Source organism: Taurulus bubalis (assembly GCF_910589615.1).
Source record: "Taurulus bubalis genome assembly, chromosome: 7".
NCBI classification, from domain to species: Eukaryota; Metazoa; Chordata; class Actinopteri; order Perciformes; family Cottidae; genus Taurulus; species Taurulus bubalis.
Window position 1 is genome coordinate 10,877,927 of NC_136595.1, and position 25,891 is coordinate 10,903,817.

General features: G+C 39.4%; 1 protein-coding gene across 1 annotated transcript in view; it reads right to left on the reverse strand.

Moving 5' to 3' along the window:
- Positions 1–4,339: 4,339 nt before the first annotated feature.
- The window catches only part of LOC306739280 (contactin-associated protein-like 4), a gene marked incomplete at both ends in the record, with an annotated part of 81,700 nt that continues 60,148 nt past the window's right edge, over positions 4,340–25,891 (reverse strand). The window contains 8 exons of the mRNA XM_079221259.1: positions 4,340–4,536; positions 5,609–5,680; positions 6,100–6,315; positions 13,124–13,211; positions 14,507–14,640; positions 16,245–16,469; positions 19,602–19,841; positions 24,848–25,066. Coding sequence (XP_079077385.1) covers positions 4,340–4,536; positions 5,609–5,680; positions 6,100–6,315; positions 13,124–13,211; positions 14,507–14,640; positions 16,245–16,469; positions 19,602–19,841; positions 24,848–25,066 — 1,391 coding nt within the window. The remainder of the gene's footprint in view (positions 4,537–5,608; positions 5,681–6,099; positions 6,316–13,123; positions 13,212–14,506; positions 14,641–16,244; positions 16,470–19,601; positions 19,842–24,847; positions 25,067–25,891) is intronic.

Genomic DNA, 25,891 nt, shown 5'->3' on the forward strand with positions numbered 1-25,891 from the left:
TTGATCTTGCAATACAATGTATGCTAGTAGGGAGCTTTTTTTTTGTTGCTTTTTCTATGATCATATTTTTGGCAATGGCAGCTCTTTTTTAAGGTTAGGAGAAGATCATGGTCTGGTTTAATAAAACATGGTTTAAAATTGTTACACAGGTGAAAACAACTATTCAAACAATTCATTGAGACGTGTTTTACCCAACACAGAACCAGTGCACTGATGGTCAAGGATCATCTTGATGAGGCACAACTCAACTTGTGTCTCTCTCAGGTGTGCTACATCAGTGGTTTATAATGTCACGCAGATCCCCTCATGTCAGCCTTGATCCTCCCGCATATCTTTTACACAGAATCCTCACTACAAGATAAAAGTGCAACTCTGTTGCGCAGTTTAAAGCCAGTTGATTTCAGGTTACATCTAATAACCATTCAATGTTTTAAGACCAAGAATTGAGAATAACTTCTCAATTTTGAAGCACGTCAGACAAAATCATTCTCACATGCTATTTACATTATGATGAGATATTAGAGCACACATTCCATTTAAATGTTGACTATTTCCTTCAAAGTGACTGTTAGAAAAATAGAGGAAAGGCTGAAGCCCACAGACCGAGAAACACAGAATATGTCCTCCTCATTTATGCCCTTTTTCAAAGTTTCTTTTCTGTTTGATCTTCTTAGATCAAACAGATGCAAGATTTTCTTGAGATCTCAAAATTAAGACTTGGGCCTTTACTGATAAATTGAAGATAAAGACCGGAATACAAACAATTTCCAAAATAGCAGGAAACATCACATGGTCCAGAGAAAATGGTATTTAGCAACTTTAATCTCTATCATCCCTTTGGTTTTCTCTTAAGCAACGAGTTGGTTAAGTGCACATTCTGTGGGCTGTTTATGTAATGTTATATAATATTTGGGTATTGAAGAGTTGTCAGAATGCCACCTACAGCCAATATTGCCCGAGGCCGGTTTAAATACTTTATGAACATTACAGACCATAATGAGCGGCAGGAAAGCAAATATTTCATGAAAACTAAGATGATGAAATGGACTTGCTGTATTGGCAATTGCATTGTATCATAGCAGGTTATATGCAGATTTATGGGATAAGTGATGAGGGATTATTTTTAGAGTTATGTATTATTTTTTATCTGCCAAGGCTCAGATGATATACATATTAATTTGTGTCAAGGTCACTTTCTGTTACTTGTTTCAATCTAGATGTGAATAGACTGAATATGTGTTGTGGTTGAACTCTGCTCTCTGTTTAGCATCACTAAGCACAACATTAAAACTGCTTTCATTTCATGCGAGATCTTTAACCTCCAACTTTTGGATTTGGGAGGGAATGTCGTCATGAAAAATTACTTTGCCATTTCCATCTCCTTGATGTTTTAGTCATTAAGTCAGCTGTCTTTATCTCCACTCCGCAGACAGAAGCATATTAATACCCATCAATAATGTCATGTACTGCACAGAACCCTCGCCTGGAAAGTTTAGGAGGAACAACGATCTGTGATGTAAATTTATGTTAATTAAATTTGCTCTAGAGAGGGAAAGTCTTGCCGTGTTTCAGCTTCATTAAACAAGGAAACAGAAGACCGCAGCTGCTCACTGTTTTTCTACCACATCTATTGACAATGCAGGGATTTTAATTTTCATTAATTTACTTTAAGCTCATCAATAAAGAATACGAGTGAATCCAATACAAAATCAGGTCAAAATTTAGAGTAACTTAATTTCAGCAGTTGAACATATTGGCAACATTTTGATTACAAAAAAACTAAAAAGGTACACAACAATGATTTGGCAAGCTCATCTGACTGATGACATGCTTGAATAATATCAAGGGCAGCCCCGTCAGTCATGATGGGTTTCACCAGAAGACTAATGCAGATAAAAGGCTGCACAGACGTTCAATTGGATCAAAGGCCGGGAGATAGAGAAGGAGCAGTTTAAGTTGGTGTTATACCAGTTAAGAAGGTTTTAAAGCTCATATGATTTAATTTTCTGAGTTGGACCCAGAAGGAAATGTAGTACTCAGATTTAAAATATACTGCAAGTCTGATGAGGGAAGTGGGAACAGGTGAGCGGGTAGGTGGCGTAGTCAGGTGATGGGGAATGGAGGGAACAGCGGTTACTGAAGGTCACAAGGGAGTAGCTGTGTCTGACAGCAGAAATAATTCAACAGTGTGCTACAAACAAGTATTGATGATAATGATTAATGATAATGCTTACGAGGAATATGTTGGTCTCTATGCAGCTCACTTTCCTGATTTTGTTTTAAGGTGTTCTTTACAACAATATTTTAGATTAAACAAATGCATTTTTTAACCAGCATAATGGTTAAGACTGAATCTGGATAATGACTTATGCTTTACAGACCTTTTGCATTCTCATTATCTTGATCCACGATACATTTTTACTAATAATATGCAAATAAGTTAGCTCAGGATGGCGGACTTGTCCGCAACCGTAGCCAGTCCCAGAATAATGGAAGTCATGGAAGGTCATCATTTATTTTTAAATCACTTACCTACACTCACTTTTTAGAGAAGACTTGTTAGCTACTGCTATATTTGCATCTTTTGCAGTGCTTAAGCTAACAGGAAGAGGCCGATTGATGAGTCCGATTGATGCAATCGTTGCATGTTTTTTTTTATTCTACAAATAGTATATCCAGATACAGATCAAATCCGAAAATTAGGTGTTAATGGGTTCAGTCAAATTAGCTGTAATTGGTCTTGAGGCTAATTTCTGAGACTCGATCAGAAGGCTTTCACCATGCTTTCATACTACACTTGTTACAAACAATGAGCTAAACAGCAGGCTGGTGGCCAGCAACAGCATTGGCTCAACTCTAAACAGTCTAATCTGTCAACTTCCTATCAAACTAGTCACCGATCTACGGGAGTAAGGCAGAGGGGCTGCGGGTTCTGTTAGCTATTTATTGTTTAATTTGTGGTCTGATAAACAGTGAACTACTCCAAACAAACCGCGCCAAGGGAGTTACACTCCAGGGTGCTGTTTAACCGGATTAATAAAGCTGGTGTGAACACGCCCTTGGTTTAGCTTTGTGGTGCTCCAATTGTTCTTGCCCAGAGGTAATCATGACACCAGCTAACTACCCAGGAAATATGCAAATGCATGGCTTTCTTGGCAGCACAGGCATTTTGAAAAAGAGATACCAAAAAGCAGGGGTCAAGAGTATGCTAAATGCTTTCATGAACCATCATTGTTAATCCCACACATCCATTATTATGTAGGAGTATTCTGTGCTTGAGAATCAAAGAGACATTTGTTAATTTGAAAAACCATAAAAAAAAAGCATCTTGAAGACAGACGTGGGAGATAAAGAACAAACACCTTAGCAGTAAGGAAGCCGAATTTGAGCATAAAATCATACTGAATGGAGGAAAAAACAAACATTTCCAACGCAAAATATTGCAGAGGAAGTATAAATAATGAGTATTAATATTTGGATGGATGGTTTTCATTACATCATTTATACATCGTGGTCAGCTACTTCTTTCTGTTTCCAATAGCTTTCCAAAATACTAATTGTTGGCAGATGGGAGGAGGTGATAGACAATCAGAGCTTTATAGTCCGAGCTGCTGAAAGCTTCACTGTTGAAAGTTACTTTAAGATGTCTGGTGTCGGCTGCTTTCTGCAGGTGGTGCAGGCAAGAAGAAGTAAAAGTAAAAAAAAAAAATCCATGTCTCTTTGTAAAGCTTTTATTTTTCTCATGATATAAAGAAAAAGCACAGCAAGTAACATAACAGCTTTCTGACTAACTCAAATACTTTAAGTGTGTAAGATCAGACCAAATAAGTGACTTTAATTTTGTATTCATATATACAGCAGATGGATTTTAGTCGATTCTGAAACTGTGCTTTTGCTGAGCAGTTAAGCCGAAATGTCATACATATGTCAATCCTCCGCTCATTCTTCTCATATTTTGACACATACTGTATGGCTCTGACATCTCATATATCATTGTAGAAAAAGTGCTTTATAAACGAACACCAAGTCCAAAGTTTTGTTCAACTGGAACAAAATTAATTCAGCATGTTTCCTTTTGATAAATTATTTTCAATACGTCAGAGAATTATTATTGTTATGAGCACACAAATTACCATTTACATTTTGAAATATTTACGTCCTTAAAATGACAGCAGGGAGGAACTAAAGAAAAACCTCACAAATTGTTCTGTTTTTGACTTCACATCTCATTGATCCACCGGTACCAGTGGCTCAGGGTCAGGGTGTCGAGTAAACTGAGCTCTCGGTGGTGAACCCTCCTGCTCTGTCCTGTCGTGTCAGTGGGCGCTCTGGGCTCCTGCTAAATGAAATACTCCTTTTGGTTTTCACTGGGAGCGCTCAGAGAGTCTGCCTGGCTGCTGAAGGGGTGCTCGTGGCCATCTTCAGGCTGAGCTGCTTTCACTTCCTGGTTTCGGTACGTCTCTTTTCTGCTGCAGAGGAATCTGGCCAATATCGCCGAGGCAGACACAGTGATGAAGATCACCACTGCAATCACCCCTAAAAAAAACAACAACACAGAAGGACTTGGACCTTTATCGTCCAATTGTACGACATGCACACACACACATATATACATACATATATATATATATATATATATATATATATATATATATATATATATATATATATATATATATATACACACATACATATATATATGTATGTGTATATATATACATATATATATATGTATGTATATATATATACATATATATACATACATATATATATATATACAGTATTTTTTTAAATATATATATTTAAAGAAATATTTCATGCAACATCAGCATATATCACTTAAACACATTAATTATTAAACATAGTGACAATGTATGAATATGGTAGTTGTAAGGGAGGAACCTACATCAACTTATATGTACTGTATATCAACTAGAAATATACTGTTTCATATGCCAATATCTGGATATCTGTGAAGACAAAGGTGTGACCTGACATGTTTACTAGCTGTGACACTAGTATTGTTTTCACATTGTTATTCTATGTGCATGTGTCATCATAACCAAACGTGGTCCTGCAATACCTACTGTAGAGGGAACTATCACAGTAGTGGTTTTAAATACTTCCCCAGATGTTTATATGTCTATCAAAATAGTCTCTACTTCTCTTCATCTGTGATTTCCATCCCCCAAAAGAGTGTTCTGTATCCAATCACTAACAATTTTTTTTCCAGGTACAAACTAAATTACATTTATATCACCCGAGTTTATGGTTTTATTTGTAAACCAAAATAACCTTTGCGACACAAAATACTACTTGACTGATTTGAACGCTGCATTTAAGTGGTTTTGAAATTCAAACGCTAGTCAAAAATCCTTTTTGAAAGTTTTCTTCATTCAGATCCAACATCTTCCCATTAAACAGCCAACCCATTACCGCTCCTCACTGCCTTTTTTCTCCTGAGACTCTGAGATCAAAACTTATTCTTGCCTCGCCTTTTTTAACAACCCTCTTTACAATGTTAGACTCCTTAAATATAAAGTTCTGATTCAACTGTTAGGATATTTTCATGAACTGTTCTTACTCCTGCTGAGATCGATGGCATTACCTCCAATTAGTGCTGAATCACTCCTGATGGCGTTCACTAAAGGTTGACCTGGATCCACTGAACCAGGTTGGTCTGTTGAGAGAGAGACGGAGAAGATAAAACAATAAAAGCAGAAAAGGAATCCAGAAAAGTGAGGTAAAAAGTATAGATGAGAAATAATTTAGAGCAAAGATGAAGGGGCGAACAAAGAAGGTGAGGTAAGGTAGTCTATGGCCGTAGAGAGAGTCGCTCAGAGAACCTTCAGTCAGTGCAGGCTTGTTTGAAAGCCTCGGAACAGCGTCAAAGGACTTCACTACAGTTGTCTTACTAATCTCATCTGTCAAAGTGCCATCACTCGGTCTGCTTACTGTGGAAGATGGTTAATGAGCCCATAAAAAAGTATAATGAACAGCCCTAAGTATACTATCAAAGACATTTCAGAAAGGGAAAAGGGTGGGTTTCCTAATGATATTCAGTATGAGGGATGTAAGGACTAAGTCTGCTCTTTGTACCTGATAAGGAGTGTGTGGTTTCTGTCGCGTATGGATCGGCCGGAGAGGAGGAACCACAGCTCGACTGGGACAATGGGCCACTGATAATAACAGAGCTGTCGGGGTGCAGCAGAGCGGCTTTCAGAGGACTGATGGAGTTAAAGAAAACACCTGACAGACAGCCGGTGAACCCAAGAGAGGCCAAGCTGGCGAGCTCTGCCTCCAACTCATCAGACTCTGAATACAGAGAGAAACACAGAACAAGAGAGACTGAGTAAGAGGACACATTTGTTATCAGCATTTGAAATAAAGTAGTGATAAACATCTCTCTTGATAAGGCCACATGTGGGAGGATAAGTGTTCTCTCTACCTAAGCCTTATACATTTTAATATCCATTTTGATGCTGCAAAACCTGCTGGAAATGATTTGGCAAAATAACATTGTGGATGAAACTGAAAAACCACACATCATGCTCAAAGGCTTTTTTCATGTTTTTAAATGTTGAAGACCATGTTTTAAAACAATTATTCCTATAATATTCATGCATGCTCACTGCAGTGCTGTCTGCAGGCCTTTTGCCAGTTCTGTGCTCGCTTGCCCGAGGAGCAAAGGGTGGAGGCACAGCAGCAACAGCGCTGATAGAACTAGCCTGAGAGGGAACTGGATTTGGCGTGGGTGCGACATTATTAGCTGTAACCGCCGTATGAGTGCAGTGCAATGCGGCGCAGCGGCCATTAGACTGAAAATGTGGCCCCCTGAACAATATAGAATAACCCTGCTGTATGGTATGACATTGCGAGGGTGGATACCTTCATATTCCAAGAGCGAAGTCAAGTGGATATTTTTTATCTGATGATGTGTTTGTCACTCACAACTATAACTTTCACGATTTTGTCACTCACCAGATTGCCTCTCAGCTGTCAAAAAAACACACTGCCACTGAGTCTCACTTGTGGCTGAAGTGCTAACACCATTATTTGTGACAGAAGGTGCTAAATAAAGTCTTCAATAGCTATAAATGTCAGTGTGAACTATTATTCCTGCAGTGCAATTTGATTACGCAGTACATTAATGCCACCCATCTAAGTTATTACCGATGAGAAACAACTTTTCACCACATGAATGGACGACTGTAGATCGGCCTGGCTGGAGAGGGCTGTGTATTTGATCAGGTTTTGATTAAGTTTAAATTGAATGTGATCCTCTCAGCAGCAAGAACATAATTTGACTTTGAATTATATATCTCATGACACACGTATATCTATTGGGCAGCCTGCAAGGTGGAGGGCAAATGGGAAACGGGAGAATAAGTTAATGGCACAACAGATTTAATTAACAGATGTAGCATTATTCTTATTATTATTAGTCTATTGTTACTAGATGAAAGACAATCACTGCAGACGCACCTCATGGCATCACCATGTACACCATGTGCCGCCCTTAGCACCAATAGAAAGTGCATCTATTCTTTTTTTACATGGTTATTACTTTTCTGCATTAAAATGTCTGAGTACTTCTTCCACGTCTGCACTACCTTACAATCATGGCGAGATAAGATAAGTTAAAAAGGTAACGTTAGGCTGTAAATGCATTACACCGAGGTCTGAGTGAGTGTATCCACAACAAGTCAGACTCGTGTTAGTCGTGATGACGTTTCGTAGTCTCATATAGTCTGTAGTTAGCAGCCACCTATTTTAAAGACAAAATTCATGAGAGCCGCATTTAGTGATGTAATATATAACATACAACAAAATGTTAAAATCTCTTATGCCTACTTTCAACACAGATCTTATTTCTGTCAGCTAACCAAAAATCCCCAAAAACATTGACTTTGAGACAAACTGAAAGTGCTAAAATTCTAACTCATCAACCGAATTTATGACTCATTCCTGCATTTCAATTCAATTCATTTTGTACAGCCCAACGTGACAAAATACACATTTGTCTCAGAGGGCTTTACAATCTGCACACATACGACATCCTCTGTCCTGGAAGACCTCACATCGGTTCAGGAAAAACATTAATGGGGAGAAAAAAGGAAGACACCCTAGGGAGAGCCACAGAGGAGGATCCCCATTATATGGTAAAAGTGCTAAATAGAGTCTGTGACTTCCCAAACAAGGATCTGGATGTTTCTGCGAGAAGGCAAACCTTACAGTGACAGCACTGGCCTTGTATCCACAAACTGACTATTACTATCCACCTACACCAAGCTGTTGCTCTTTACCCACCTCTCTCTCTATCATTATCCCACCCTCCCTCTCTTCCTCTCTCTGTGTGAGCAGCTCAGTCTCTCCATTCTTTCCTGGTCCATTAGTTAGGCTGATAGATGACAGCGCTGGCAGGGAGTGACAGTATATCAACTATCTTGCTGCCTCTCTGATACTGATATGACTGCCCGAGTCCTCTGGCTCAGCAGAGGGAGGGCTGGGTCACACACCAACACGGCCTGGGTCAACAGCAAAACAAGAATTTAAGGATCTGAATGTAAAAACAGGTCCGGCATCAATTTGTTCTTGTTGTGGTTTGAGTACAATCACCCATATGTGCTAAGGTTTTCAGCTCCAAAGACCTTCAACATGATATGGGAGTTAAAAAACGGATGTATGGATAGATGATCAGACTTTTATGTAATTTGTCTCCATCAATGTAACAGATGCCATCCATGTTTTGATGGGATCTGTTTCAGTTTAACTTCTGTTAAAACAAACACTGCTGGTTGGCTCTCCACCAGCAAGCAATTGAATTACTTTTATTTGTCATGGAGTTTTGGTAACTAAAGTTAGTGAATGGGCTTTGTTTTACCCTGACCCTTTCTATCTAAAACAATACAGTTAGTAGCCAGTTCCCTGTGCTATTTAATGACATAATTACATCAACGTTGTTGCTTGAGCAACACAATGCCGCTGGCCACGTTGGCATTTTGTTAATTTAGTTGCTAAAAGTATCTGCGAATATTCTTTAAAAAAAAGCCGACAGCATTGAGTTATTGTGTAGATAGAAGATCAAGTTGTGTAAATAAGTTATTTTCATTTTTGCATTCAATAACTTTTGAGTCACTGTATACTATAATACTGAATGCATTTTATGTTTTTTAATCAGGTTACAGCAGTGGTGTGAAAAGCACTTGGCAGCAGGTACAAAGTCAAGTACAAACATATAATTCAAACAGGTAATATTTTATTTGCTTTATAGCTTTTTTGTTTCCTTCCTTTGTTTCCACACTTGTGTCTAATTGAAATCATAAGATATTATGATCACCTCATAACAAAAAGTAAAGTCCATCTGGAGAAACAATTACAAAATGTGATCTTGAGATGGACCACACTTAGAACTGCAATTTAAAATAAAGAATAAAAACAATTAAAAAAAAATAAAATACTCGAGCACAAGTTAAAGGTGCATACAATTATTAAAATGTTCCATTGGTGTGCATGGTGTTGATAAATTACTGCTGAGCATGCATGAAAAAATAATGGATTCAAGAAAACTCTGTTGGATGATTTTGCACTTAGTTGAAGTGGTTGTGGCAAATCGTGTCCCTCTGAGTCCGGCCATCTTTATTGGGGGAGTATCATCTCTTTCTACATTTGATAGATAGATATATACTTTATTCATCCCCAAGGGGAAATTTGTTTGTCACAGTAGCAAGACATAAAAATAACAGGAATGAAAGATGCTCAATATATAAAAACTCAATATATACAACAAAACAGCAGAGTGTATTCATTTGGGAAATTAAACAATAATAATAATAAAGAAAGTGCAAAAATGCTAAGTATATGTAGTGTATATGAAGTGTATATAAGTATGTACAGTGAGTAACAAACAACAAAAGCGGTGCGAGGGCTATTGATGTTGATTAATTAACAGAGGATCTGGCCAGAGGTGACTTATTGTAAAGTCTTATAGCAGTGGGAAGGAATGTTTTTTGCAGGAGCGCATCTTTCTCCTCTTATTGTGGCAATATTGTGTAACACCAACATTATATCACACTCCCTCTCTGGAGTGACCCTGAGTCTTGAGGATGCCAATTATTATCGCACCACCCTGGCTCTTGTCCTGCAGGGGGCCAGGTTGTAGCGAGACGGCGCTCCAGGCTTAAGGTCAGGGGGTCATTAGAAAGGTCAGGCAGGAGTAGCCTCTGTGCAAAAGGAGGGTACCATCATATTGTCCGATAGTGACATAAAAAGTAACCATAAGTTATTCGCTTCACTTAAAGAGCCGTAAAAGAAATAATTGAAGCTTCAGTCATTATTTGGAAGGTAAGTTACCTTGTTCACACCCTGGAATCATGTACAGACCATGACACATTTGGCTTCCACATCTGTGATGATGTGGAAGGCATCACATATTATCTTGCAAATGAGAATGCGTTGCATTGCTATCTGAAATGAAGATTTGACTTTGACACTTGTAGCCATGTCATTTACCTGCACATCGATGCTGTGAAAAGATTTCCTGTTCACATAATCTCCTTCGTTCACACTTAAAGCTTTATTAGGAATCTGTGTTCCATCCACACAGCCAATTACATTTAATACTCCTGAAATGTCAGATAATGATTATTCATTGTTCAAACAGCTCAGTACCTAAAGCCTTCATACTGTATAGATTTTTACGTAAGATTAACCAACCTGTGTTCTGTAGAATTCCTTATCGATAGCCCTTACTACTTTATGTCACCCGAAAAACAACAAATATACAGAAACTATTGCAGTGCAAGGCACACTTTTGCTTCCCTGATATTTGCAGCATCTCCAATATCATACAGGGAGCTGCCATTGGCACACAAAAAAAAGCCAAGGGCAATGCACAGAGTCTAATGATGTGAGTGTAAATCCACAATGAGGGAATGTGAGGTTTAAGAAGGTTGTTGATGTAGAGTGTGGATTGTGATGAAAAACAATCCATAATCTATTTATCTATCCATAAAACTCCTCTGACAATGACAGAATATCACAACAAGATCTAATGACTCGTTCTCGGCAAAGTGCTATGCGAATAATTTGAGCCTCTTTTTCAATTGACCCTTCAATGAAAGGGCACAACCTTCTCAAAGCAGATACAATGTCTGATTACATTCTCTGCTACTTAAATACTGCTCCTGTAATGTGGCAGGTTTGTTTCAGAGCATAAGTTGTCACCACTCCTGAACTGGACTTGACCCAATCTTTGTATCTGATATAGAAAAGTCGCAAATCCTACTTTATGGAACGGGGCCCTGGAGGCAACATCACACTTCCAACACACATCACAGAGGTAAGCAACACCTACTGTGCTATTCTGGGGGCATTTACAACTTCATCAGGTACTTGATGCTTCCTGTAGAGCATTGGGTCCACTTTAAAATCCTCACTCTTACATACAGAGCACTGCACGGCCAGACTCCTGCATATGTGGCTGAACTACTTCTTGTGTCTAAAACTTGTGTTTTGTTTTTAGTTTTCTCGACTCCTGTACAGCACTTTGTGATAAGTGCAATATAAATAAACTTACTTACTTACTTACTTGATAGTGAAGAGGCAGATAGGAAACAAGACGAAAGAGCCTCATTTTTAGCTGTGCTCTCATCAGCCGTATTGTAGGAGCTAGATTGTAGCTGTGTGTTACAGGGCGCTGTACTTATGCTCTAACTGACGTGCATCTCCTTAAAAGATGTAACTCTACGTAAGGGTTATGGTGGAAACCACAAGAGCTGTGATTAGTCCTTTAAGTTTCTAGTGGAGTTCATACAGAAGACAATGTTAAGCGAGGCTCAGTAATCTGCTCATTTACAGCAATACACAGCCTCCATTGCATACCCTCTCTGCACTGCCGCTCTGTATCACAGTGAGTGAATGAACACAAACACAGATATTGCACAGCAGTAGTCTCCAGTTGAGTAATAGACCAGGCAAAATGGAAGTTACTTGGCTCTAACTCCATTTCTGTAAGTACGCGCATAGTCCACTGTTGTAAAAGCAGTTAGTGCAGTTAAGCACGATGGGCCTGATCACAAATGACACATCCATGCAATGCAGTGTTAGCCAAATAAAAAAAATTAAAACATACACTGTACATGTCTAGTAAAGTAGAAATCTCGCTTAAGGGTTAGTGTTAATGAATTATGCAGCAACCCTAACCGACATGCATAATCACTGAGGTATGTTTCTAGAAATAAATGGTATTTTCCAGCTAATTCCCCAATTTTATACTTTAACAAAATTGTATTTAATATGTACATTTCTAATTCTAAAAGCTCTTATGATACCAACCCTATTTCAGACCCACAGACCCACATGTTTGTGACAGCATTTGTTTCTTTCCCCTTTAAGAGAATCTTGGGACAGATCTGTCCTGAGGACAACAGGATTGATGTGAACGTAAAATGTTCCATCAGGCAGAAAGGGGCTGAACTATACTGTCTGACTTCCTGGTTTAGTTTGACTCCACACACAGCAGCTGAGACTTATTGGTTGTTATGCTATTTTGCCGGGTGCTGACTCCAATCTTCCAAGTAATTTGTTCTTTTCAATCTCTCCTCATTAGCATACAAAGTGAAGGACCTTTTCTAAAGTTATTACCATTACAGCTGTCTGAATCCCCGCTCAGCGAGATGGACATGGAGACTGTATTACTCACCGCTTCGCTAACAAAGATAAAAGTTCACCAACGTACCCTTATGCATTAGTGGAAAAAATGAAGCCATTTGCACGGATACTTTACCTGCCCATATAGCTTTAAAATGCATCTAATGCCACATAACAGTGACTTAAGTGGGTGGCACCACCTTTTGTCATTTCTAAGGTTCCTTTTTTTGCATCTCCACAGTAAAGTGCTCTCTCTGTGACCATTTGAATATGGATGTCAGCGTGTGAATAAATGCACCACAGCTGTTGCTCAGACTGCAGCTTTCCCTTTGGTCCGCCCAACATAATGAATAGAAAACAGCACAAAGCTCCAGAAGGTTTTTTTTGTCTCATAGGGCCCAAACATCTCAGTGATGTTATTCAAATGAGTCGGTTTAAGTGCTGGAGTCTGAGTTAAGAGAGTCTCACTCACCCTGCACTCTGCCTAGAATGAGTGATTTGATGCCGTTGAACTCCACATCAGATGTTAAGCTGAAGTCCTCCCTGGTATTCTGGTCAATCTGAAAGATAATGTATGTCACATCTATATAAAGGTAACAGCTTAGCAGGTAGAAAGCAAACACTGATAACAGCAACAAACTGCCAAGGATAGCATTATGTTAAGTGTTTAAACAAAGGCTGCCCTGTAAAGGAACGACAAATGGCTGCAGAGAAGCATGCAATTACTAATGAAAAGCTGGCCGGAGGCTAAACCTCTGGTTTGACCTGCATATTAAAATGGGATTCAACCCCAAAGCTGGAAACCAGTAGACCCGGGAGACAGTGTTTCACAGTAGCTGAGCAGAGAAGTGGAATAGATTCTGAGATGGTATATGCCTCGGAGAGAGACACTTTTATAATAAAAGAGAGTGCGTGATGCATCGCTTGCAAACACAGAGATTTGGGTTTTAGTGAATCATTTATCAATAAGACATCCTCCATTGTTGATCAACATGAGATGAAATGGGAGCCACTGAAAAGGGGGAGATAGAAAGTAGCTGAAAAACAGAGAGGAAATGTAGCATTTATTATTTATTTATTATATTTGGTTTCTAAAAGCTTTTGGTCAGAGCCGGGATATCGAGATATTTTGATGCCCACGGTGAGATATCCACTGGCACGCCTGAGGAGATTGTTCTTTTTTAATAACTTTTTATCCTAATAAATAATTTGAAGATTATTTCTTACTGGCGTTCACTGTCACATCACTAATTGAAACTGCTGGCTGATCCTTCTTTATTTTGTGGCTGGTCAGTGTTTAACTGATAGCAGTGAGGTGTTTTTGACAGCCGTCATTCACAAAGCAAACATCTGGATTTATAGCCAATACCCATCAATACACATTCCTGTATTTTTCCTGTGTTCCTGTGGCTAGGCCAAGGACAACCTTACTTTAATTTGAAATTATTTTTATCTTATAGGTGACTCAAGTTAAGGATGCTCCTTTGTTATGTTTATGAGTGTTATCCCAGTTTGGATTATCGTATGACTTGGAGGAACATAAGTAAGCTGGGTACTCATATACATGTAAACATGATTCATTTGCTGTTGGAGAATGAACCATGGGATCACAAAATAAGCATCAGCCAGAAATTGCATTAAATAATATGACAACCAGAGTTAGTGTCCTTGTGCAGTCTGCCTTTCATTATTAGGTGTTGAGTGCAGTGTGAGCGCTGGGTTGATTGACCAATGTAATGCATTTTTGGATGACATTTAAAGGAACATTGAGCATCTGAAATGAATTACAAAAGATGTCTTCCTACGCTTTGGTTTACAGTGTGTGTGGTGAAGAAGAAGGGTTGCGTGTGTGTACCTGAACAGAGACAGTGTCTGCCAGTCTCCTGACGACCACCGTGTGCAGACGTCCATCAGCCAAGTTCGTGACTCTGCTGCCGATCACTTCCACTTCTCTGCTGCTGTGCAACTTGTACCTCATCTCCAGCTCATCTTTGCAAACACAGAACAACAATACCATTTTATAATTTAAAGCAAGCATGTACAATATCACATATCAAGTTTCAATCCTGTTTTCTTTATTAGCAATGAAGCATGTTTTAGGATAGATCAAGTGCCATGTTCTCTTACTTTAAATCTATTACATAATAGTGCCAAATTATAACATTCTGGAAGAGAGGAGTAGAGCTTTATTTGTCCCTGAGGTGCAATTTGACTAACCCCCTGAATAATGAATATTAGATATAAAACAGATGTAATACAAGCTGGTGCTCAAAACTATTTAAGTTATATATACTACTATAAAGGGTGATGATACAAATGCAAAGAGAAAAGTAAAGAGGCACTTTTAACCAGTCTTTGATAATTAATTAGACACTTTATCCAGAGAAAATGTCCATATTCTGGCTCTTAACATCTTAGAAGACATACATTATCTCCTTTAAAGAGACATCTCATCCAGAAATATGAATGTTCCAAGATACCAGCTTTTGAACTAAGAAGCTAAAAACAATTTTGTAATTTGTGGATTAATACTATCTCGGTGAATAACACCACCATATTAAATTAATTCCTCCTTCTTCTTTTACATTGTTACACTTAATAAATTCCGTGTCGCTGAAATAATTGAATACTCCAAGATGTCTGCAGACTTAACTGATTAGCAACAATGATAGAAAATAATCTTTTTTCAAAGATCTTAACCCTTAATAGTTAATGACCTTTTCAATAATGTTTTATAATTATGTCTCTCTATGGGGTTTTTTTTCACAGACTCCCAGAGCAAGTCCCAGATTATCTTGATAATAGAAACAATCTTGCAGAGGGCAAAGAGAGTTTCACACTGAGCGAGTGACTTAGATAGTAAAGTTTCTTTGTTCGCAGCAGCTCAGGCTCCTGTTACTGCAGCAGCAATAGTAAGAAACATGAGAAAAGCCTTTGTGGTGCATCCAAAAGAAACCTCTCTCTGGGATTTAATTAGATACTTTAGCAAGACTGCAGATAACTGATCACGACTTGATACACTAGGCAAAACTCGACTATTTCTCTCACTAATAAAAAAAAAGCTGAAACTTACCTCTAATAACGGTTTGTAACAAAAATAAAAATCCTAACAAAGATATTAAAAGTACATTTCACTTCATGGCTTAAGGATCCCACACAATATGTTCATCAATGGTTCAGTTTGCTAGTTTTTGTTCAAAAGTAAAACATAAATCTCGAAATCTCAACTTCATGTATGTAAAAACATAACCTATTTACAAGTTGCACTGGATAATGGCAAACGTTGTTTTGCTATGCAGGAATGCAGGAATGCTGGCATAGCTCTTTGCTAACCGGAGCTCTGGGGAGCTTTATAACAAAGCCAGTGATGCACATTTGAACACAATAAACAATCACAATGGCAGGAACAAGAACAAGGGAAAGGGAAAGGGAAAGAGGACCCCCTGCTGCAAGCAGAATTATCATTTAATAGTAACTGCACCAAATGTTTTCTTTGAACCTGACACTGTGCATAGCAATTGTCCCGCCTGCGTGGAGATTTGGGCATCAGAGGACTGAATGCAGAGGGAGAAAGAAACCTACTTTGTCCTCACCATGTTTGTTGATGAGCAGTGCCAGGTACTCCCTATAGAAAGAGTTGACGTGGAGCAGCAGTGCAGGACACTGGCTGGTCCTGAAGCTCAGGGAGATGTTTTCTCCTCTCAGCGTCATATCAGAGTAGATGGAGAAAGGCAACGTGCTGCTGTTCCTGTTCGGTTCATAGGGCTCCTTGAAGTTGTAGGCAACAGACGTTGATGACTTAAAGCTGGCTGAAACCTCTGCAAGTAAAACAATTGATAAGTGGACAAATATTTTTCTTGTTGGTTTTAAATGTTGAATATTTTAGAAACATAATACAATGCATTTACAATATCAGCATATACAAGGTAAGAGTCAGCCACATTTAAGTAGTTTCTTAAGATAAATGAAACATCTTGTTTGTAGCAAAGGTCATTTTCGATTACATGTAAAACATCCAATAGTTTTTGTTGAATGATCTAAAGTAGTACATTTGGCTGATTGGCAGCGGTGGGATTTGTTAGTTCACTCTCGGCCAAGAAACTGTTGTTTTACGTCACAATGCCGGATGAATCAGACAACTCGGTTGAGTAGGCAAAAGTAACTTCCAGTTCAGGTTGCCTGGAAACAGGAGTTTTTGGAGATGACTTCAAAACTCCATTCACTGTGACCGGCCTAGAAACAGTAATACCCCCAGTAAAACAACACATTGTTTGTATGGCTTGGTTTTCCTTCAGATTAAAAACAACAAACAAAACAACAACAACTCAATAAGTGAACTTTGAAGGTGCTGGTAGGAATATTTTATCCAGGCTAGCATATTCCAGTCTTTATGCTAAGCTAGGATAGCCAGCTGCTGGCTGCAAAACCGATACACATGAGAGTTGTATTCATCTTCTCTAACTCTTTGCAACAAAGTGATAAGTGTATCCTCCAAAATGTTGAAATATTGTTTAACAGTATACAGTATGTCTACATACTGACAGCATTTGATATGTTGACTTTCAACACTGTCCAACAAGCCCTTGATGCATCACATGGTAGACACAATGGCATAGTGGGCTAGCAGAGTCCTTTAAAATAATCCTGATGCTTGACCTTCAGGACAGAACAGGCTCATTATGACGCACTCAAAACGAGCATTGACAGGTCAAGCTATGCAGGCAGTGAATGAGAGAGACAGTCAGGGTCAGTCTAATGTCTGCGGACTGAAGGGTCCTCTTCAGAAAGCAGCATCATCTTTGCCCTCTCCTCCAATTTAAAGCACCAGAGAGAGGTCACACTCGTGTTCTGTAGAGCTTTCGGGTAAACCCCTCTGTCAGCTCACATATTAATCAAAACTTTCTGCATTTCAAGTCAATGTGTATTTTTTTTTCTTCTTTCTAGTTGTTTTTCTGAAAGAGTTGCCATAATCCTTCTGAAACTTCTGGATATCTGACATTTTTGTTGGTAGCAACTGACTTGCTTGTTGGCTGAAACCCTCCCCCTGAACACCGAATGCCCAAAAAATAGCTTAGCATCAGTAATGCTTCGTACACAGTAAACGCGTTGCGAATTTGACACGCGAGTAGATTATATGCAAAGTCAATGCACAGACGCAATAGGTTGCGGAAAAGTGAATTTTCCACCGGGCGGCGCAAATGACGCGTTTGACGCAGCACGAATTCGCGCAAGTTGAACTTTTCCAAGTTGCTGAGTTCCGTAAGCCAATCAGCGTTGAGAAGCTCCACCTATCATCACCGCCGCCTTGCCGTTGCTGAATCAAACTGCTGCTGGTTCGCCTGAAGTAGCGCTGGTAGCGGCCGTCATTCAGACGCTGTTGTGGGACTACGGATAATATTATGAACCCAGACACAATGGAATTTTATGTTCCGACGTATGTGGAATTTACACAACAAGTATAAAGCAGAACTAGTGGTTATTTCCATGGTGGATGGCGGAAACGGTAACTTTTTTTTCTTTTACGGAGATAAGCCACGCCCCCTTTTAGGCGCGAGTAACATTCGCAACGCGGTTGGTGTGAACAAAGCATTATTGTCGAGCGTGTAAACTGACGCGGTAAACGCGGCGCGAATATTCACAACGCGTTTGGTGCGAACGTAGCACAACTGGATGCAACAGGCCGAGCTGCAGAAGCTGCTGGCCTGGGACATGCAGTTTTTAGTCTGCAAGTATTTCAGCAGGCTATCAAATGTATTTTGTACTATTATTTGCTTTTTCAATGAACGTTTGCTTAATTAGTTAGCAGCTGTTGAAAATTGCAAGCAACTGTAAGACAAGCAAAATCAACAGTTGTATACATGAGAAGCTTTCTTTTGTCTTCATCTGTCTGTTAACACAGATTAATTGTTATCAAGACGCTTGACAGGCTAAGGGGGTGTGGCTTAGCATACTGTACAATTCAGAGTTTCTCATTAGTTACACAAACACCGAGGGGTGGTAAGCCAGAAAAAAAAAATATGTTTTTTGAATATGTAGACTCTGACGACCTAACTGGCAAACAAACCTCTTCCTCTTTGTTTGGATAGCCCGCAATAGAACGCACAGACTAAGCTCGCGAAAATCAATAAAAAGTAGCACAGGCAACTGTTCAAACCAAACAGTCAAGTGTTTTTATACTGATTTCATATGAGAGACATATTATAAACTCAATGTTGAGTGAGTGCAATATAACACTTGAAGAAATGAAGCACTAAGATAATTATGCCAAATTGATTGTCAGAAAAACATCACATGTAACTTCTTAAATCTTTTAACATGTTAATGTCATTACTGTAATCATTAAAATATGACTGTTGGAATATTATAGGAATATTATGCAGTTCTGGAAATTATGACATTTAAAATAGAGTTTAGTTTTAGTGTAATTGTTATCGTTAAAACATGCAATACCAGATCATTCTCCTCCCTTTCTTTCTTTCTTTCTTTACCTAATGAAATGTGTCTGGAGAGGTTGTATGGCGTAACATAAAACATATCCGCTCTCCTTGGACACAGTAATGAACAAATTCTAAACTTATTCTTAAGGAAACTAAATTCCCACGGCCATTGCTGGGACAAAAAACTAAATGTAAGAATTAGAAGTTAGAGGAGAGACTATGTTTTATCTTTAAAATCACATAAGGCTTTTGTGTCCATTGTATCAATCTGTCCGTCAAATCGAATCGTAGAGTGTTGGATCTTTTAGCGAACTTAAACTTCACAGGTCTGAAATCATGTTATCTGTACCTGTGATGAAAGTTCACATTAGCTTGAAAGAGAAATTCATTGGAAGCAGGAGAAAACTGTTTTGCATTGACATTAAAATGTCATCAATTGTTACTTTTAGGCACAGAATAACATATTACAGTATTTATTGACAAGTTCTCTAGTGTGTATTTGAATGTATGCACCTTTATGACAGAAGGCTCCAGTGTAGGCTGACTGGTCACAGTCGCAGGAGAAACCATTAACTCTTTCCACACAGCGACCCTGGTTCTGGCAGAGCGAACCGTAGCTGCTGCAGTGGCCCGGGCATCCGGGTCTGACACCTGGGGTGATCTTCGCCCTCTCCTCCAGGTCCAGAGTCACGCCGTTCAGCTGCAGAGAGCGGATGCAGCCCAGAAAGCCCTTCTGTCTGGAGGCGGTGCCTCCTGCAAACAAAAACAAATACTGTCCATATTATACACAACTACTAGAACACTGTGCCTTTAAGCTCAATCAGAGCTTAAAGCCTGCCCAGTATGTTTAAAAGCAACTCAGCTATATGGCTCTTATAATCAAGCCAACCCAAATCAAAGGTAACAATAATTAAAAAAAAATCTGAACTTTAGATAACTTTATATACAACTTAAAAAGTATTCACTTATATGGAGGGATGTAAACTTTATTGAGATGTTTTAATCGCGGAACTGATTTAATAGTAACTTAAAAAAGGAAAAAGAAAAGTTTTAGCCTCAATAATAAGCTTAAAGGTGCAATGTGTAGCTGGTATTTTAGTTGAAAACATTCAAAATATTAATTGACATTATCAACAGAATGTGCCGCGTAGATGGTATGTCATAGATGTCTATGCATTGTAGTCAGTCTGTTGTGTTGCAAAAACCTAAACCTGCGATTCTCTTAATAATGCCAGAATGCAGCTGCCGTACAAGGAAAAACATGTCGACCTGCCTAATGAAATAAAAACTAAAGTTGGAAGAAAAGCACACAGTCTGGCAACAGTGGTCACACTTCCTTTTCATTCTCTCTCTGTCTAATTGTAAATCAATATTTGTTGGTTTTCTCTGCAGTAAATCATTATTTATAGGCACATGTTGCCACTGCAGCACAATGCCATGGAAGCTCTGAGTGCATTGAGACACTGTCACTTCCTGTATCGCCGTGCTGGATGTAGATTGACTAACTGAGTGGATGATGAGCCATCTGGTGTCTCATATTCATTCTTTCCACAAACAGGCGAGAGTCTTTTCACCTGACAATTAGCATTCTAATATAACAACCTCACACTGTTCACAGAGTTGAGACTTGGAAAAATTATTCTAGGGTTCAATGCTGACGACATCTTTATTTTACATTACAGTTGTTATTATTCTTGGTGACTGGAATTGGCAGGGTATTACTCTCTAGTTTGAGTCTGGCGGAGCTTTAAATGTTCATCCAGAGCAGCTTTTCATTGCACTAAATCTCTAACCTCTGTGCGCCTCTAGTTTCCATCTGCAGCAACAGTTATTAATAAGAGATTGCACAAAAATAGCACATATAGCAGGAAATGTAATATTCGTTGGCTCAATAGGGAAACATTTGATGACACTGAATAAAAAACATGCATTCTATTAAATTATGATTTAATCAGCACAATCTAAACTGTGAAGTTTGTAGAAAAAAAATGGTAAAAACTGTAAAAAAAAAGGAGCAATGTTTCAGTGAACTTTGGCCAAGACCAATAACGTACTTTTGAGGGATGGAAACTCTGACAGAGAGAGAGAAACAAAAGGACAGGAACTGCCAGAGAAAGAATTCTGGGGGATTAAAAAAAACCCTTCTCTATGACAGTAAGGCTGTCAGCCACCTCATGGTATTAGAACGCCAAAGGGGACTTGTTTTGCAAAAAGCACCAGGGCTACAGTGCTACATTAACACACTCTGGGGATGAGAGTACTCAAATATTTTAGTCAAGTAAAGTTACTTATTATATATTATAATATTTGCTTGTGTAAGAGTAAAAGGTAGGTCAATTTAAAATGCACTGTGAGTAAACATTACTGCAGTTTCAAAGGTGGGTTTCCAGATTACGGACATCCATCCATCCATCCATTTTCAACCGCTTATCCGGGGTCGGGTCGCGGTGGCAGCAGGTTCAGCAGGCCGACCCAGGCTTCTCTCTCACCCGCAACACTTTCCAGCTCATTCTGGGGGACCCCGAGGCGTTCCAAGGCCAGCCGGGAGATATAATCCCTCCAGCGTGTCCTTAGTCTTCCCCGGGGTCTCCTACCAGTTGGACGTGCCTGGAAAACCTCTAATGGGAGGCGTCCAGGAGGCATCCTGACTAGATGCCCGAACCACCTCAGCTGACTCCTTTCGACACGAAGGAGCAGCGGCTCGACTCCAAGGTCCCTCCTGATGTCCGAGCTCCTTACCCTATCTCCGGCCACCCTACGGAGGAAGCTCATTTCGGCCGCTTGTATCCGAGATCTCGTTCTTTCGGTCACGACCCAGAGTTCATGACCATAGGTGAGGGTTGGAACGTGGACCGACCAGTAAATGGAGAGCTTTGCCTTCCGGCTCAGCTCCCTCTTCACCAAGCGCCTGTTTTACAGTTGCAGCTGCACCTTACCCTCACTCGTGAACAAGACCCCGAGATACTTGAACTCCTTTGCTTGGGGTAGGCAGATTACGGACATGTTAAACGGTATAACTACTGAATTAAATAACACCTTTAGGCTACTAAAGTGCTATAAAATGTCCGCCTATACACTAGCAGAACAACATCGTAAGTATGAACCGCCCCACAGAGCCCTTATGTTCAAAGCCTTTGTTCCTCAGCTCACAATTGATTATCAATAATACATATATTATCGACTTCCTCAGTGTTGCCAGTAATGCGGACAAAACTGAATAAAATGAAACAAAAATGAGCAATAATGAATAATAAAGATGCTTCTGGACACTGTGGCAGAGCAGCGAAGATAATGAAGCTACAGAAATGAAATAGACTGACCCTTCTGCTGGAGCATTAAACCAGAGATTAATTAATTACTGCAGATGCAACCCTCTCTGCAGATGCCAAGTCATTCCCCGAGACACTCCGACACACGAACACTCGGCCAGTAATAAATGCATGCAGATGTACTGTATGTTTTCCAGATTATCAGATGAGGGCGGAGTTACTCTTCTCAGGCGCTCTGTCCTCCTGCAACCGCAGACACAACAATTTATCCCCTTTCTTTCTTCTCATAAACACAGATATTTTTTCATATCAACCAACACAGACACCATAACAACACAATAACTTATTTATAAGAGTGTTATCTTAAATATAGATCATACAAGGATGTTTCCTACAGTGTGTACACAAAATGAATAGCTTCCTACGGCGATAAATAAAGATGAACCATAATAACTCTGTGTCATATAAATTCAACCTATGCAACATTACGGCTTATTAATTTAAAATATGTAATAAGCAGTCTTGTTTAGTTTTACAAATCAATTTGATATATTACAAATGGGACACACTATTGATGGCGATATAGTAGTCTCTGCAGTGCAGAGATTTATGATTTCACAGATGGGAGGCTGGAAACATTATGGATTAACAATAACAATTTCTAGAGCACATGGCCTTTCACGTTCCAAAACAAGAGAGGAGAGACAACCCCTTGCACATTGCTTTGCTGTGAATCAAGTATTTGTTACAAACTTCTGATCCCATAGTCTATTTCATAATTCCATCATAATTCCATTCAAACATATGAATACCTCTGCATCGGCAGTAAACACCAACCCAGACAGCAATACCCACATAAGGAGAACAACATGATCACTTCGTTCTGGCTGTTCAGCGAAGATCATTATCTTATTGTGGCCAGAGAATCATTGCTGAACACTTTCTCTCCAATCTCATCCTTAGTTGTTGGCTGCCAGAATGCTTGTTTACAAATTAACGAATATCCACAATATTTGCCCAAAGATAAAGCCTCAGAATACAAGTTGGATTTTCATCCACTCAAACACAGTTAAACAGATGAGAGGTTAAACATAATTATGAATGTCTGTGGAATAAATTAATTGAAAAAGACTTCAGGCTGATGAAGTTGAGAGGAACAGAGAAACAGAGAGAAGTGGAATTGTTAACCAACTTATACAACCTTGTCTCAAAATTACATTCCCACATAACTTTCTCAATTAAGAAGCATATTTTAAACGTAAATACAATATGGCAGGTTGTGTTTTGAGGTCCTCTCCTCGGAGGGTAAGGAGCTCCCAGACCTTGCTGTCTCTCTAATTTGCTTGCATTCTTGGTTGCTGTAGGTTAGCTGCTAACTGCTGCTAGCAGGTTTTTGTTATCTCCTGGTTGCTGCGCACAGATAACACATCATTCAAACATCACACCTATTCCGCTGTCCCGGCTGTCCTTTCACTCAGACGTTGGCTCAGCTCTGAGACTCCATCCGCTGCGCAGCAGTCCTGCCTTGACAGGCTGTTTGAAAGGGGCTAATGTGTCATTAGGTAAATTGCCCATTTATAGAAGCCTATCTAAATGAGAGCTAAACATTGTCTGGAGGATTTAACATTGCATGGAAAATGACTTTTTGTATACTTTCCATGCTCTTTTCAATGAGAATGTAATACATTTGTTTTCATGCAATTTCCCAATCAGCAGGTCAATTGGGCCAATGCAGATGTAGGTGCAGCCTTACAAGACACACTCATTTGGCAGGTAATTATTGCTGTTAGATGGTGTTTAGGAATAATTAACTCAGCATCTATTTAATAGCACCAATGTTGTTCTCTCAATATAGCCATATTAGCAGCATTAACAGTACAACAGGCCAGTTGGGTTCTAAATGGCTCTGAAGATGAGGTTCACTGTTATTATACACACGCAGCTGCCTGGTTTCCTGAACTCCAATAGCTACCCATGTGGGACTACTGCAGCGCAGAGTAAAACGTTGATCCCATAATGCTGTCTAATATAAACTGAATGGAAAAGAAGGAAGACATTGCTGAATTTCCTTTGTAAAATCAAGTCCACTGAGGTTAAAATTATCTGAATAGCTGCCTGCTGGTTGTTGAGACAAAAATACTAATCTCCTGGATTTCTCCACTCATAAAATGCAAAAGCAACATTTTGTGCATGTGTTGCTATAATTGCTGTCACGGATAAGAAAGGATAAGACACAACAGCAATTGTCACTTGCACGCAGCTGCTAATGAGAATAATGTTCAAACACCATAAATGACTTTCTCCACCTAATGCGTCATCTCTCTCCTTACGATAACCTCAAACTAACCCTGACTCTTTTTTAACATAAAATCCTAACACTACTAAGCCGTTTACGTTCTCCCACCTTAATTTTTCCTCACATTTCAAAGGCATTGGTAAACAAACACACACGCACGCACGCACGCACGCACACACAGTCCTGCCTCTCACCTATGAATAACTGGCTGTTGAGCTGCAGGTGACTGTGTCCGTCAGCAGGAGCCTGCTGCGTGGCGGCAGGGAATTCGTCCACACGTAGCGATGCTTCCTTCACGTTTCGCTCGGCTCGTACGCTGTGCCACCGGTTGTCATTCAGCTGGATGCTCGTCTCCACTCGCACCTCCAGCGGCCCGTTTCCCACATCGAAGGAGAAGACGACTTCTGAGGCAGCTGGAGAGGAGGGTAATGGTCAGCAAAGTTACAGCAGTTAGAATAAGAGCAAAATAAGTTGGTAAAAGAGTGAGATTGTTGTACACAGACTCTTTAAGAAGCATTTGGATGCCTGGGTGGTGCCACACCAGCAGAGTGAGTTTGACTTATTTCCGCCAAATTCTACCAGGCTGATTAAGAAACCGTCCCTGACACTTTGAGATAATTGTGTCCTCTGCTGAGTGAGCCATTGACATACTTATGTTTCCCAACTCCATATTTGCACAGAGAATAACACACTTTAAACAATTCATCATGGTAGTGTGTGTAATGGTGTTGACACTCTTACAGCTGTAGTGTGTTATGTTGGTTCTATTTATGTATTCATATATGATGAATTGTGACTTTCAAAGTGATGGCAGTTATGGCAGTAGTATGAAGACCGTATTCTGTCAATTAATCCTCCACAGTTAAGTATGTGAATGGAAAAGGAATAGGGAGTGGTGTTACATTATTTCATAGTTTAAAAATAATCTTTGCAAAAGAACCTTTAAGAAAATATTTTGTTTTCTAACCATTTATCATTTGTTGTAAAAATGCAACAGACTTTGTGTCATTGTTGTTAATTGTAAAAGCATTTTCCCCACACTGTGTCATCTTTCAATGAACCCATTAGTGAGTCGTGTTCCTCCATCATAATATGTTGGCAGAAGTGTGAAGGGACTTCCTCCCATCAGACCATCTGCTGGCAGGATGGACAGACAGCTGGACACAGCTCTGAGATGATTCAGAGACCAGCTCAAGGCCAGACAGCTACAGACTGACATCTGTTAGTTTCTCTGTGTG